Consider the following 16,521-nt stretch of genomic DNA (forward strand, 5'->3'; position numbering starts at 1 on the left):
ACAAAGTCTTTGGCACTCTCCTGAGTGCTTTGTCAAAGTCTGAGTTTGTAATTAGGACGAGACTTACATCTCAACGTCATCTCTCAACGTCTAATAAGGCTGAAATCCTGTTGTTGTTATTGTTTTAGATTTAACTACTCGGAACTAAAATTTCCATGTAGCATGGGCCATGGCGAGCCCGTGATGGCTGCTATCCTAGGTCCAATCGTCTTATCCTGTGTGGGTCAGTTTACTTAAAAGAGGGTTATAAGACAATTTCAAATTGCCTTATAACTTATTGCCTTATAACCTTCTTTTAAGTAAACTGACCCGTAATGTAGTGGATACAAAACATAAAATTGTTTCAAATTACCTAAATACAGTTAGGGGAAAGGATTAGTAAGAATAGACTAGGAGATGATAGTAATCGAGAGGAGTTCATATATTACCTTGTCGAGATTGTAATGAAGTTCATGTTGGGGGGGAAATCTTGGGGCGTAGATTCTCAAAGCGCCGTGTATTTCTTTGTAAGTAGCTGTGCTGCGAAGGTTCTTGAGTACTTGGTAAGAAGAGTAGTACTGAATAGACAATGTTAACATTACTATTAAAAATGATGGAAAGTTCCTTGGTCTATACATGTACATGAGACTAAACTTCAGCACCCACATACAACACTTAGCCAAAAACGTCCTAAAATCTGTTGATATATTCTCTAAAATCAGATATTATGTTCCCCACGCCACTCTCCTTTCACTATACTACTCACTAATCAATTTATATAAAACATACAGTATCTGTACACAAGGTTCAATCACTGCACATTCTCTCATGTGTATTATACATATATAAAACGCTGAACTGTAATGCCAATCCTGACCTCAAAAGCTTCATTGAAGGTTGTAACAGAACCCATGAGCACCACACCAGAAATAAATACAGTTTTGATATTCCAAGAGTACGACTTAATCAAACTAGAAATGCTCTACAAATCAAGGGACCCAGAATGTGGAAAGACCTTCCCAACCATGTTAAAGACTGTACCTCTCTCAACCAGTTTAAGATAAAAACGAAGCACTACCTAATAAATTCCCTGTAACCTACCTTACCCCTCTGTTGTCAACCCATGTCTGTTTTTTTTTTTAAACAACGCTGTTTGAATGTAATTGTCTGTAATAATTTGTAATTGTATTTGTGCTGCTTTTTCAGCCATGTTCCCCCCTCTTTTACCTCTATTTTTATTTGTTCTCAACACATTTTATTCTTTATACCCATTAGTATTAAGCTTTAGTCATTAATGATTTTCCTGTCCGAAACGCTTTGCGTAATAGTGGCTTTAGGCATTGTATGTACTAGCTCTATCTATTAATCCAACAAACTTTGTAAAATCTCTTGTATGTATGTACCTTACCTAAATAAACATTTATTTATTTTATTTATTTATTTATACTGTAAATTACCTCAAGCCCAACATCACCCACTAAAAAACTTGTTACCAGAAAAATAACAACCTCTGTCTTCAAGCAACACACAGCCCCTCTGTTTATATCCTTAAACATGCTAACCATACTCGGTATACTCAGAGCAGTATATTTTGACCTCTCCTCTTTTTCATCTACATTAATGACCTTGCAAATGCCTCTGAACACCTCAAGCCAATTTTATTTGCTGATGACACAACCTTCATTTTCTCTAGTCCTAACCCTCTTATTCTGAATGACACAGTGAATACTGAACTAAATAAAGTCCATCTTTGGCTAACTGCTAACAAACCCACCCTTAATGTTGACAAAATCTAATATATTTTGTTTGGTAATAAATCCTAGCAAAAATATGTTTCTAAAACAGTATTCTTTCTAAAATGATATTATGTACCTCGCCCTGCTGTGGTAATGCTCTATTACTCTCATCAATCCTTATCTCAATTATAGTAATCTGTGCTTGGGATTCTACTACCCAAAATCATCTACGTCCGCTAATTACTCAAAACAAATCTGCTATTAGAACAATAACAAACTCTGGCCCCAGATAGCACTTGGCAACCTTACTTTAATCTTTGAATACGTTAGATATTAAGTCACTGCACATCCTCTCAAGTGAAGGTTATAATAGAACCCATTGGCACTACACTAGAAACAAATACCGATTTGATATTCAAAGAGTGCAACTTAACCAAACTAGAAATGCTCTGGAAATCAAGGGACCCAGAATGTGGAACAGTAAGTAATTATCAAAAAAGGCACCAAACCGGGAAGGCTATGTAACACCATCAAATGTGCGGGATAATCAGAAGGTGCTAAATATAACTGAGGATGCCAATATGAGAACAGAAACGCATAAAGCGAGCGATATCAAAAGTATCCAATTCACCAAGAAGTCTATCGAGGGACAAGTGACCACGGGGAAAGGTTGGAAAGCAAGACACACCCTCATCCTGGAAGTCAGGACATTCAACAAGGATATGCACAACTGTAAGAGGGACAATGCAGTTAGGACAATAATTCAACAAGGATATGCACAACTGTAAGAGGGACAATGCAGTTAGGACAATAAGGATCAGGACGGCGCTCCACTAAGTGTCCGTGAGTTAAGCGCATATGGCCAATACGTAACCTTGCCAGAGCCATCCACAGGGACCAGGGACTCTTACCATTACTAAGAGTAGTGTCCCACAGGGACACTTTTTTTTGCAAAAGGCCTTGCATAGTAGGCTGAGAAGTGCGTTCTGGCTACTAGGTACGACATATATATATATATTATATATATATATTTATATTTATATATTTATATTTATATTCCTAATAAGCCAAGTTTTCATGAATTAATGTTTTTTCGTCTACCTAACCTACCTAACCTAACCTAACCTAGCTTTTTTTGGCTACCTAACCTAACCTTACCTATAAATATAGGTTAGGTTAGGTTAGGTAGGGTTGGTTAGGTTCGGTCATATATCTACGTTAATTTTTACTCCAATAAAATAAAATTGACCTCATACATAGAGAAAAGGGTTGCTATATCATTTCATAAGAAAAAAATTATAGTAAATATATTAATTCAGGAAAACTTGGCTTACTAGGCAAATCGGGCCTTGAATAGTAGGCTGAGAAGTGAGTTCTGGCTACTAGGTACGACATATATATATATATATATATATGTCGTACCTAATAGCCAGAACGCACTTCTCAGCCTACTATTCAAGGCCCGATTTGCCTAATAAGCCAAGTTTTCATGAATTAATGTTTTTTCGTCTACCTAACCTACCTAACCTAACCTAACCTAGCTTTTTTTGGCTACCTAACTTATATATATATATATATATATATATATATTTATATATATATTTTATATATATAAAATATATATATATATATATATATATATATATATATATATATTTTATATATATAAATATATATATAATATATATATATATATATATATATATATATATATATTATATATATATATATATATATATATATATATATATATATATATATATATATATATATATATATATATATATATATATATATATATATACCATCATTTATGAGAAAGCAAGACAATTGCACAAAGACATTTTAAAGAAAACCCCTAGAACGAGTGATTCAGATGCGAAAGAGTTTAAGGCAAGCAGGGGATGGTTTGAGAAATTTAGAAAAAAGAAGTGGTATTCATCGTGTTGTGAGGCATGGGGAGGCTGCCAGCTCAGACAAACCAGCGGCTGAAAGATTTATTGACGAATTTAAAGATTTGGAAGGGGACTTCCCTTCCAAACACTAACACCTCTCCTCCTCACCTCTCCTCACCATCTTCCATACACCAACAAGAGTCATCAGTAAAGGTAGGTAATAAATTGCACATCCTTTAGTACTGAAGATTTGGGTGAATTAGGTATAAAATTTACTTTGAAGTTAATTTTTTGGGGAGTCTGGAATGGATTAATTCAATTTACATTATTTCTTATGGGAAAATTCACCTCAGTTTACGAATATTCGGCTTAAGAACTGTCTCTGGGAATGGATTAAATTCATAAACTGAGGTACCAATGTACTTTACTACCTAATGAACTACATGTAACCTACCTTATCTTCTAAATGTCAACCTATGTCTTACTATTTTCAAACAATATTGATTATTTACCAACTTGTATAGCTGCTGATATCCACCATGTATAAACTTAAAGAAAATTGTAGTCTTCTGTTTATTTAGTTAAAATTTCTTCTGTTCCATCCATCGTTTATCATTATTTTTTCCCATTTTTCAGTTCAATTTATGCTTTTGATCTCAATTAGTTTTGTTTGCCTAAGTATTTTCCCCACATCTTGCTCGAAATGCTGTGCGTATTAGTGGCTTTAGGCATAGTATGTACTAGCTCTATTTATTAATCCAACATTCTGTTTGTAACTCATTTTGAATGTACAGTATGTACTTTTACCTGAATAAACATTATTATTATTATTATTATTATTATTATTATTATTATTATTATATTCCACACATTCTCTTATGCTATTTACATATACAAAACCTTGTTCCTAAATGCTAATCCTGGCCTGAATCTCTTCCTTAATAGATATAATAGAACCCAACAAGTATCACGCCAGAAATAAATACCTGTATCACTTTGATATTCCCAGAGTCAGACTAAATCTGTGCAAACACTCCATGCAAATAAAAGGCCCCAGTCTATGGAACTCGCTCCCTAATAAATTAAATAATTATCCAGCCTATGCTTTATTCAAAAGCAAAGCCAAAAAATACCTAATTTCATGCTCTTGGTTTCTTACCTTGTGCTCCACTCACCCACTCACCCAATTTAAGTACTTAAGACTTGCAACTTCACCAGTAAAATCAGTGCGATTGTAGTTATGCTTTGCAAGAATGTAATACTCAAACACCAATGTTGTGTACTCTAGCAACCCAATATATCTTCTCAAATATAAATAAATAAATAATTAAATAAGTAAATTTATATCTGGTAGTTAGACAGCTGTTGTGGGCTACATCCAATGTATATGTTTGTGAAATATACACTAGGTGTGATAGAAAAAAATAGGTTAGAAGTAAGCACTATGTAGATGGTGGCCCACAGGTAAACCAGACAACCGAGAGGTAGAAAGGCAGGGTCCAAGAGCTAACAGCTCAATTATATGAGCACAAATAGGTAAAATGCCCTCGCATACCAACCTCCTCCTCCACCATCTCTTCCTCCTCCTCTACCATCTTTTCCTCCTCCTCCTCTACCATCTTTTCCTCCTTCTCCTCATAGTGTTGCCTGAAATGCTATGCGTGCTAGTGGCTGTGAAAGAATGTAAGAACTCTTTATATATAAATAAAAATAAAACCTCTTAAAAAAACAAGAAACTAAACCATTTTTTCTTTTCATTATAGGGTTACGCCCATTAACGTGGAGGATCAGCTGTTTGACATGTTCAAGGATGAGTCGGATGAAAAAGTTCACATGGGAAAATTTATAGCCGTGAGTATATGTTGTTCTCATGTATATTATACCTATTACGTCCCAATTCATCCGGGGTTCCGGGACGTTGGCGTATGGAAGATGGTGAGGAGGGGGGAGGAGGAGAGGTGTTACTGTTTGGAAGGGGAGTCCCCATCCATTATAACATCAAGCAGTGAGGACTTCTCTGGTGTGCACACTCTGGCACGTTTTCCCTGCATACCACTAGGACCTGCTTGTGGCTCACTGCTTGCTTGTCTTACTAACAATCTGTCTAAAGACACTTGTTTTTCCCTACATTTTAACACTTCTCTGTAGTAAGACATCACATTGTCATTTAAAAGGTCAATGCAACGGCCTGCTGCAGCTTTATCTGGGTGAGTTTTTTCAACAAAACTTTGCAGTTCTTCCTATACTTCACATATTTTCTTAATGAAGAAGGGACATCCTCTACTGCCTCTACTCTCAACTATTTTCTTCGGTTGAACCTTACCACTGGCTTTCTTGGGACCCATGGCGAGATATAATAACAACTTTTATGCTCAAATGGCCAAAAATCTGCCAAAAAACTGTAAATCCTCATGAAGAATTCGGGTGGGATAGTCACTGGGCGTGAGGCACTGGCAAACTGAGCAGCGATTGCCGTGCCACCACGCGCTCGGTCAACCCATACGCGTATCAACAAACTCGTAACCTGAGGCAATCCTTGTATCCCGATACAAATTTTCCGAACAAATCCTGCTGGTAACCCGAAAAACTCGTAACCAGGGGTGCTCGTAAGCCGAGGGACCACTGTGGTTTGGATTACAGCCTACCAACAAAGATCAATTAGACACTGTTGATATGAGGAATTATGTTGGATCAATTTCTAATGCATAACTACTGCACTGCACCACCCGAGAAAACATGGGGTATGGGCAGTGCGCCACCTAACTCGTAAGCAATGTTAGTTTATCGTAAGATTCAAAACATGCGAGCGCTAGGTCGGGTACGAGATGGATGCCCGAGACCTCCAGTGAGTGGCAGCCATCTTGAAAAAAATTCCCCGCATGCCCCAGGGCCACGTGTTGGCTCAGTTCTGAGTGAGCAACCATGGCTGGCACACACACCTCTGACTCCCAAATCCCCTGTCAGACGCGGTGTCGAAAGATCGCTCTCAATAAAGATCGATAAAGACCCAGCACAAGTGTTGGATACAAGTGATACAGCATGGATGAGGACGATACAGCGAACGTATCCAGTACAGGGTGAGCGCCAGGCGCTCCCAGGCCATCACCCTCATCATTATCATCACCACCTGTGTTATCTCAATTTTTGAAGTAATACTATAGATGAATCGTTTTCTGGATTAAGTGATGCTTAACCCAGTGCCAGAGCCGGGCGCGATATTGGCGCCAGGGTCGGGCACAGTATCTGCACCACAGCCGGGTGGGATATTGGCGCCAGGGTCGGGTAAAGAGAAACACACTAAACAAGGACCCAAAACCTGCCGATATTATAAGTGGGGTATCTGTAAACATGAGATATTGGGAAGAACAAATAGAATATGTAAATATGATCATCCCAGAAGTGCAGATACTTTCTTAGTACAGGTAAATGTGCCAAAAGCTGTAATTTTTTTCACCGAGAACTATGTTGCAAGAACTCCTTAAATAAGAATGAATGTTTCAACACAGAATGTCCAGCTTTTCATATAAGAGGTACCAGGTGAATAAAACCGACAGACCACCTTGATGAAATCAGCCACAACACTATTTACCAGGATGATTTTTTTTTAGCAAGAGGAGAAGAATGGTTAAAAATGTCCAAATACTACCACCAACTCAGTCAAATGCTAAAGAGAACACAAACACAGTGCCCTCCCTACTAGAGCCTTAGATATTAACATTAAGTAAAGCATCCAGCAATTCCACAAACATGGTAACATTATTATTATTTGCCAACATTCAGGGTATAAAAACACGCAAATCGAACAAAGTTCACTTTATAGCTGGCCTCCTACATGAGGCAAATACAGTGTTTGTAACCCTAATGGAAACCCATACAAAGGATTATTCTGATGTTGAAATATGGATTTCGGAGTACAGTGATATCTTGGTTTTTTAATTTAATCTATTCCCAGAGATGGGTCATAAGCTGAAAATTCGTAAGCCAAAAATTCGGAGGGAGGGATGCCGGGTAGCCTCCAGGTCTCACCCAGAAAATGGTGTTTTATTACACTCAATGCTGGTTTTCTGTGGAGAGCCCCCTTGGCTCCCTGGAACTACCTAACCAAACATAAAAGAAAAGAGGGACTTACCCGGAAGGCGGCCACCACTCGCTCCTCAACTCAAAGTCGACACAAATGGCTGCAACCAGCAACCCAAGGCTACACACACCTGAGAAGGGTCACGAACATGAACGAGGTACAGTGCGGCCAGGACCTTGTTCGACCTATATTATCAAAAACAGCCGCCAAAGCCATTAACTTACGAACGTCGTTGGCACGGTGATAGACCGCAGGCTGGCTGGACTGTATAAGGTACCCAGGAGTTAGCTAGCTTGTTGTGGGGTTGCATCCTGGGTGCTCTATAATTTGACATCTTGGGGTGGGGGTCCTTGATATAACCCTAACGTGTATAAACACACACTGGCTGCCTCTACCCCCTGTCACAATGAATTATGAATTATAAGATTTCCTTTCTGTAAATACTAAAGGTGTATATAAGCTCACATAGATACATATTTGTGTCATCAGCATTGTATGTAAACACAGAAATTGGTCTGTACACTCACTTATTATTTTTGTTTATTCCTTTTTCAGGCATTAACGGAAGCAGGACTAAGAAAATCTGACCCACGCCTGGCTGAGCTGAGAAACAATCTACTAGAGGTCCATGCATCTCTAGATAACCCTAAAGACTCATCTGCAAGTACCCTCTCTGTTGACAAGGCAACATTTAAGAGGTACTGGTGTGGAATACCTTCTTGCATTGTTAAATGAGTATATTATACTGTATCATAATTATGTATTGGTAAAAGGAGGCAAACATAATTTTCTGTGGGGAGCCCCGGAGGTTCCCTGGAGCTTATCGAGCTAATGTATGTTATATTAGATCGGGACATTAGCTATGGAGTTCAGACCTACCAGGGACCAGCGCCAGAACCTGGCCCCTTCAGTGAGGTTTCAGGGAGCAATGGCCCTGGAAAACCCCCTTGTGGTTCAGGGTTTTCCTTATCTGCCATCGACCGGGGTTAGGCACCCAGAAAGGTAGGCATAGCAAAACAAACTCCACATGGTAAGAAACTAAAACAAAAAACCGAACAGAGAGGTAGAAACTCCCTAAAATCCCAAGGAAACAAGCAAACAAGCAAACATCACACTTTATTGCCGCGTCGATTGTCCGCGCAGCCCTAACCGCCCCGAGAGGGGGAGGAGGGGCCCGGATCTCACTGCGCCGGGTGCCTAGCACCAGTTCGTAAGCTAATGTCAACCAGGACAGACGCTTCTCTGGCCTCAGTTTCCTAGGCAGTGTTTGCCTTTTGTGGCGTTCACTGTCATGTGTTGTGTTGTGCGGTGCATCAGTATCGGGGCTGCATGTGCTTAGGGGCTTCTTTCCCTAAGCACCATGTGAGTACTACCCCTACGTGACAGGGTTATCTTCCCTGGGGCGTTCGGGAACCATTCCCGTAGAGGTTCTTGCTGCTCGGCATTTGCCTCGCCCTTGGGGCCGGCTGGGGCTTGGGGCCCTTATTTGGCCCTGGGTAGAGACTGGTATTGTGCTGGTTAGGGCGTCAAGGTGTTGTGCGGCCTGCCACCTATGCTGCAACCGGTTCCTGTTGCCTCTGGGGATGGTGTACTTTTGTGGGGGTTTTCTTTTGTTTTTCTTTTAATTTGCCTGGTGGGAGTCTGCCTAGTGTGGCTATAGTTCCACTGGTAGTGTTTGGTGGCCCTCTGCTAGGCCCCTGTGATTGTACACGTCGCAGGGGTTTTCAGTGTTGCATCCCCTTGTTAGCTTAGGTGTTTAACCGGTCTTGTGAGTCAAAAAGCAACAAGGAGTAACTGCCAAACACCAGCGAGCCACTCACTGCCACTCCCTCCCTCAACACCACCTCACTCACCCTCATTCTCTTCCCACAATACTGTTTTTGCATTTATTCACTATACAAAGATGTTATATATATGTATTTACATGTTTTGTTCACCATAACTGTACATCTAAGCTTGTATGGTGAGTAAAGGCCATAAGACGTAGCTACTCACACAGTCAGCTGATCGGCGGCCGCCCTCAAGGCCAGACGCACTATTTCTCCTCCATCAATATTGTTTGTGGTGTTATTACGCTATATACACACATTATATATAAGTATCTACCTGTTTTATTCACTATACCTGAATAAATAAGCTGGTATGGTGCCCAAAGATCATAGTGGCCATCAGTAAACACCATGCCAAGTCGTGCAGACGACGCTCCTCCCTCACCAAAATGGCGGCTCCCAACCTACTCCTCTCGCTGTTATCTCACACTATACACACGTTATATATAAGTATCTACATTTGTGTTCACCATATCGAACCACTAAACTGGAATGGTGAGTGCAGTCAATAAATGGTGGCCACACACAGTCAGAAGATGACGCCACAACCCTCCCTCCACAGCCTTACTCCTCCCTCCATGGAGCATAGCGCTAAATATCACCACAATCCTGCTATTATCAGAATCCTGGTCAGTTTTATCACAGTCAGGGGGCTTCAGTAATACTATCACTGCTAAATAATAGCAGTATCATATATATTATGGTATTTGTAGGCGATGCTGTGGTCACAAGCTGAACAGCGGTGCTGTGAGCTCGTGCTGCGTGCACCAGCCTTGGTGGCTTGCTCAATACTGACACTGTAACACCCAAGAATGTTGGCCTGGATTTTTTTTCTAGGTGGCATCTGGCAACTATCGGTCGTGGCTGTACTATAGCTGCCCCTATCCCAGGCGGGGTGTTTAAATTATAGCGCTAGACACGAAATCATATATAAATGATGTGCGCGGTTTCGGTTTTGTCACTGATATCATTTATATATGATATGCGCGGTTTGAGGGTTAAATCTTGCGTAGTACTCCAACACATCATAAAACGTGATGCGCAGTTGACTGGAACAACGTCCAACACGTCATATGACGTGATGCGCACTTTAAGGGTTAAGGACCTGGCCAAAACACTATGCGTGGCAGTGTTTTGCAAGAATGTAAAGCTCGAACACCAGTGTTATGTATCTGGTTCCTCTTCCTCTTTGTCTATCATGGTATCTACTTTTCATGAACTTGTTTCGTCTTATTGAAGAACTCTTTCCACTTGTGTTGATATAGTCGGTTGGCTTTTTTTGTTTGGTGTATATATAATATGTGTACAGAATTAAACAGTAGAGTACAGTATATGTATGATAGTAAAAAAGGCATGAACAGTAGGCCTTATTAGCCCTTGCACTGTGCACTTATTTCATCAGACAACTTTGTGGTGCAGTTGTTAATGAATTGTTAACATTAAGTGAAAACTTTAAATAACTAGAAAAATGTCAAAGTATTGCCAAACACAATAGTTGTCATTTCAAATCACAAAGAGTCTAAAAAACATTCAAATATTGCCAATTTCGAAAGGATTTTGCCTCACCTGTCGAGTGTCTTAATAGGCGCTATGCTCAGTGCAGTGGTTAATATGTGCAAATGACCCATTCTTTTAAATTATTTTCCCTATTTTTCAGCATATAGAATATCATTACAGAAGCTTGTTTCCTCTCATAATGTAAGAATAATATATTTTCCTCTTTATTTGCAAATGTCAGTTTCTATTATACTGTATGATCAATACAGTATTAATCTTATAATACAATAGTTTGGCATTCAAATTGTTTTCCAATTCATATTAATTCTAACCATGCTCAAACTGACACTAGAAATTAGTTTGCACGTTTGAAGTTGATGTTCTATTGGACCTCGGAATAACTCTTCCACTCTCACCTATACCTAGTGATAATTAGTATTATAATATTGATACTCTATATCAATTGTATAAAAATTTATAATATTTTAACACTATAATATATTAGTATTTTATAATATTTTAATATTTATACGTAAATACTGTATTTAGTATTATATTATTTATATATTTGTACATGTATCATTTATTTGTTTATAAACTATCCAACTTTGCTTGATTTTAATTGAAAATAATTTTATATCCTCCTGCATATAACAAAATAATGCAGACTACTAAAGACCTTATTTATTTTAAATATTTGTGTATTAATTAATTAGAATTTAATTTCTTTTGCTTTATGAGTTGATATTCAGCTGCAGATATTTAACCAAGTTATCTCTTTCAAAATATGCTAAATTGATTTGAAATTTTAAAAATAGGTAAGAAATACTAAAAGCATTGCAGCTCAGGCTTCAGACATTAAGTTAGTTTTCAGTGACTCTTAATAAATAGTGGTTTTTAGTTTCTGCAATATTTCCCAAGACTATGCAGTATAAGAAAGATGACAGTAAATAAGTCAATGTGGAGATGACATTTTGTCCTGGTTCAGTAGTAGTGATGAGTTATATTGTAATGACCAGGGAACGGCAGTCACGCTCCCAGAGTCCATCAACGAATGGATCGCCACGCCGCACTCCATCCATCACTTCTCCTACATCCAGAAGGCTCGACAGACAACAGTTCAAGAAGTATGCACTAACTTGCATACTTGGCAAATGTACTTTACCATGATACATTACTGCTTTCTTTCATATAATTGCATGAACCTCAAATATGAGAACACACACCAACATACAGTATTTGAGAAATTATTCTATCTTGACATGCTATTTGAATTCAAAGATTAGATTGAAATACTCTGTAATTAACAAACTATGTACAGTACTCCATTTCACTCTGATATATTATTTATGTAACTATTAAAATAAATAAATGATCCTAATACTGCACATGTATAGTAAGGATTATCTCATACATTTTATAGCATACTGTACTTACAAAGTTTTAATGAGACTGCACCTTCCACTTTGTTCTTGCAGCTTCTTGTAACATATACTGCGTCTTTTAACTCCTGATATGTTCTTTGTCTTTATCTAATGTTTATTAACCTGCTTTGTTCATTGCTTGCTTCTTTGATTCATAGTGTAAGAAGAATTTGGCATTCATGGCCAGCTACAATATTATTATTCTGAACCTTATTCATAACTTGTAAATTGAAGGCATGCGTATTGTACATTACTATACAGCACTGTGTATGTGAAATATTTGCAAGCTTCTCACTCTTTTATTATTCTATCCTCATTACAATCTGACAAATATTTTGGTTGCAATTCTGGTTTTAGTTTACCACAGAAATATAGCCACGGGTACAATATTCCAAGATAAAATATAATTAGGACTTTATGATTTTTGACTTGTGTTCCAAGCCCATATCTGCTTTGGAAAAAAAATTGACACATTGCAACAAAAATCATCTCGTAGAAGTAAGTCATCTCTCATACCAGGAAACGTTGAGGTCCTCGTTACTAACAGCACTACAAACTAGACATGACAGGGCTGATCTTATTGAGGGTTTTCAAACATTGAACAAATTGGAAGATGTTAGTCTAGTCCACTTTAATTAATAGGTGCAATGTAACTCTCACAAGGGACAAGAGCTTCAAGATCAACAAGCCACACTGTAGGACAGAAAACAGGAAATGCTTTCCACTCATAGGGTAATAAACCCATTAGAATCACCTACCTACTCATAAATGCCAACACAATTTTTCAGTTTAAAATTCAACTGGAAAAAATGTCAGGAATAATTGACATTTGACAAGCTACTGACTTCCTGTTCCCAATGATACTACTAGATATGGTGGCCCTTAGATAAATTCAGGTAAAAAATGGCAAAATAGTGAACCCCAGCTATAATGAAGATTCAAGAACAAATAATTCTGTTCATATGGGTTTCTACTGTTCAGAGCAGTACAATGGGACCTCGACTTACGATGCTAATCCATTCCCAGAGACGGATCATAAGTCGAAATATCGTAAGTCGAGGCGATTTTTCCCATAAGAAATAAAAAGGAATTGAATTAATTCGTTCCCCACCCTCCAAAATATTAACATACAAATACATTTTATACTGAATACAATGTTTTTTTCTAACTACAATACAGTACCAAAGTTTCTCTTACCTTTATGGAGGGCTCTTGATGGTGTATGGAAGATGGTGATGAGGGGGGAGGAGAGTTGTTACTCGAGCCTGGTTTTTCAAACCAGGCTAGGTTTGAACCTGGGTGGGCCTTGTTTGGGACTCTCGAACCACTTCTGTGCATCTCTTTCCCCCCCCCCCCCCCCCTGCGACATTGCTGCAGCAGAAGTCCCGCATTTGGCTGTTTTTAAGGGAGTCCCTGGGTCACTCAGCAGTTGCTCGAGTGGTTATGTAGGTGTCTGGACTTCGCTGTGCTGGTTTACCCGCTGGGTCGGGTCTGGCTTCAGTGTCTGTTCTGGTTACTTCTGGAATGTTCCTTCTGTCTCTCTCATGACTGCTGGGTTCGACCCCATGGGCCTTGCATGCGTTGCCAGCTTTCTTTTTGAGTTTTTCGGGTTAAGTGCTTTGGCACCTCCCAGATCCCTCACTCATTCATTGTGTTCATGGATGCCTTATCTCTCAGCTGGGGCTTTGTGACCAGTGCTTACCAGGCCAACCAGGGGCGGTGCGCTCTGTCCTTCCATTGGGGTCACAGCGCAGTGCGGGGAATTTGCAGGGGAGGGGGGGGGGGTTTGGCTTTCACTGCGGGAGGATCGGATCACTCATGGCTCTTTGATCCGGTTGTGTGTAGTGCTTCTGTGTCCCCCAGGTGACAGGCTAGAGTTGCTGCTTGTCTGTTTTGTCTTGATTTGTGTTCTTGGCCAGGAACACAAATCAAGGGTGTGTTGGCCTGGTGTATATCCTAACCCTGTGGTGTATGTTTGCTGTTTCTTCCACACCTAATGGGGTTTTGTTCCCGGGTTGTGGTCTTGGTTTCTGGGCCTGCCCATGACTTTTTGCATCTGTTTGGCTTCGGCGTCTGTTCTGGTTCTTTTGGGGCTGTCCCTTTTGCTGCTCTCGCGATCGCTGGGTTTGTCCTCCAGGTGCCTTGCATCGGTTGCGGCATCTCCAGCTTCCTCTTGGTTTTTTTGGGGGGTTCGGTGCCTTGGTGCCTTCCGGAACCCTCGCTCAGCTTGTTCACAGATGCCTTGTCTCTCGGCTGGAACTTTCTGCCCAAGGCTTTCCCAGCTGGCCAGGAGGGGTGGGCTCCGTCAAGCTCACAGCACAGTGCGGGTGTTTGCAGTGGTGTGGCTTTCACTGCGACGGGTTCGGCTAGCTCGAGGCTCTGTGATCCGGCTCCATTTGGACTGTGCCCAGGTAGTTCTTTGCCTGGACCGGGAGGCATTTTTTCCACCTCTGGCCTGCTCATATGCCACCTGAGCTGTCCTGGCCCTTGGACTGGCTGCTCTCCTTTCTCTCTTCTCCTTGGTTTGTGGTGGTCCATTCAGTCCAAGACTGCTTTCTGAAGGCATTGTTTTTGTTGGCTTTGGCTTCTGGGGGTTGGGTTGGGGATCTTCATGCTCTCCTCTGGCACAGGGGCTTTTGCTCTTTTGGTCTTGATGAATATTTTGTTCGTTTGCAGCTGTCTCCTTTTTTTATAGCGAAGAATGAGATGGTGGGCTTCCGGAGGGGTCCATGGGTTATTGATGCTCGTTTCATCAGGCAGAGGGTTCGTCAGACCTGCGCGCCTTGGGCTCTGTGTCTGGGGATGCACTGTGGGTTGACCCAGTACCCCTCTTTCCCTGTTTCAGGGCTCAGGTCTCTCAGGTCGTTTGCAAGGTTAAGTCTAGCCAGCCTGTGGTCTACCCTCACGCCCATGATGTTCGGTAGTTTGCGGCTCTTGCTGCTGAGTTGGGAACATGTCTTGGTCTGACATTCGGGTGCGGGGGTTTTGGAGGTCGAACAGGGTTCTGGCTGTCCATTATCTTGTTAATGTGCCAGGCCCTCAGTGGTCTAATGTTGATTTGGGTCGGCGGTTGCAGCCAGGTGTCTCGGCTTCGTCATGAGTCATGCAGTGCGGCCGCCTCCCTGGTGAGTTCCTCTTTTACTGCTATTTGGGTAGCTAGCTCCAGGGAGCTGACATGGCTCCTCGCAGATAACCAGTGTTGAATGGAATGAAACGCCATTTTCTGGGTGGGTCCCAGAGGCTCCCTGGCTCCTTCCCTCCCTCCGGTTGGAGGTTTTTGTTTCCGTTTGTCAGTCTCTGAACTGGAGGTCTGGTGAACGGCTCAGTGGGGGAAGGGGGGGGGCACAAACGAGTGACACGCAGTGTTATGACATTTTGCTTATCTTGTTTTCCTTGGGGGGGGGGGGGAGTTCCTAGGCTCTGTTCGGTCTCAGATTGCAATTTTCTACCAGTTGGGGTCTGTTTTGGGGCACCTATCTTTCTGGATGCCCAACCCCAGTCAATGGCAGACATGAATATACTCTCAAAAAGTGGAGTTTTCATAAGCCATTGCTCCTTTCGCCTCTGAGGGAACCAGGCTCTGACTCATGGTTCCCAGTAGGTATACAGACTCCATATGACTGAAGCCCTGGACTAATATAGCTAATATCAGCCAATAGCTCCAGGGAGCCTCTGGGACTCGCCCAAAAAATGGCATTTCATCACATTCAATGCTGGTTTTTTTTTCCCCTTTTTCAATTTAATTTATGCTTTTGATCTCAATTAGTTTTAAGTTTTAGTCCAAGTGTTTTTCCCACACCTTGCCCAAGATGCTGTGTGTATTAGCGGCTTTAGGCATAGTATGTACAGGGGTACCTCGGTTTAAGAATTTAATCCGCTCCTGGAGACGGTTCATAACCCGAAAATTCGTAAACCGAAGCTAATTTCCCCACAAGAAATAATGGGAAATTAATTAATCCGTTCCTGACTTCCCCAAAACTTCACTTCCAAGTAAATTTTATACCTAATTCACCCAAATCTACACTACAAAAGTATGTTCAAGTTATTACTTACCCTTGCTGATGACTCCTGTTGGCGTATGGA

General features: G+C 40.6%; 1 protein-coding gene across 5 annotated transcripts in view; it reads left to right on the forward strand.

Annotated features, from left to right (window-relative positions):
• Positions 1-16,521, forward strand: part of LOC123770658 (glutaminase kidney isoform, mitochondrial) — a 157,986-nt gene that overhangs the window by 36,336 nt on the left and 105,129 nt on the right. For 4 of the 5 annotated variants that reach the window (XM_045762708.2, XM_069305782.1, XM_045762711.2 and 1 more), the window contains 3 exons: positions 5,374-5,461; positions 8,244-8,386; positions 12,034-12,141. In XM_045762708.2, coding sequence (XP_045618664.1) covers positions 5,374-5,461; positions 8,244-8,386; positions 12,034-12,141 — 339 coding nt within the window. The remainder of the gene's footprint in view (positions 1-5,373; positions 5,462-8,243; positions 8,387-12,033; positions 12,142-16,521) is intronic. The other variant, XM_045762709.2, reaches the window with a different exon arrangement.

This window comes from Procambarus clarkii, chromosome 56 (assembly GCF_040958095.1).
Source record: "Procambarus clarkii isolate CNS0578487 chromosome 56, FALCON_Pclarkii_2.0, whole genome shotgun sequence".
Lineage (NCBI taxonomy): Eukaryota > Metazoa > Arthropoda > Malacostraca > Decapoda > Cambaridae > Procambarus > Procambarus clarkii.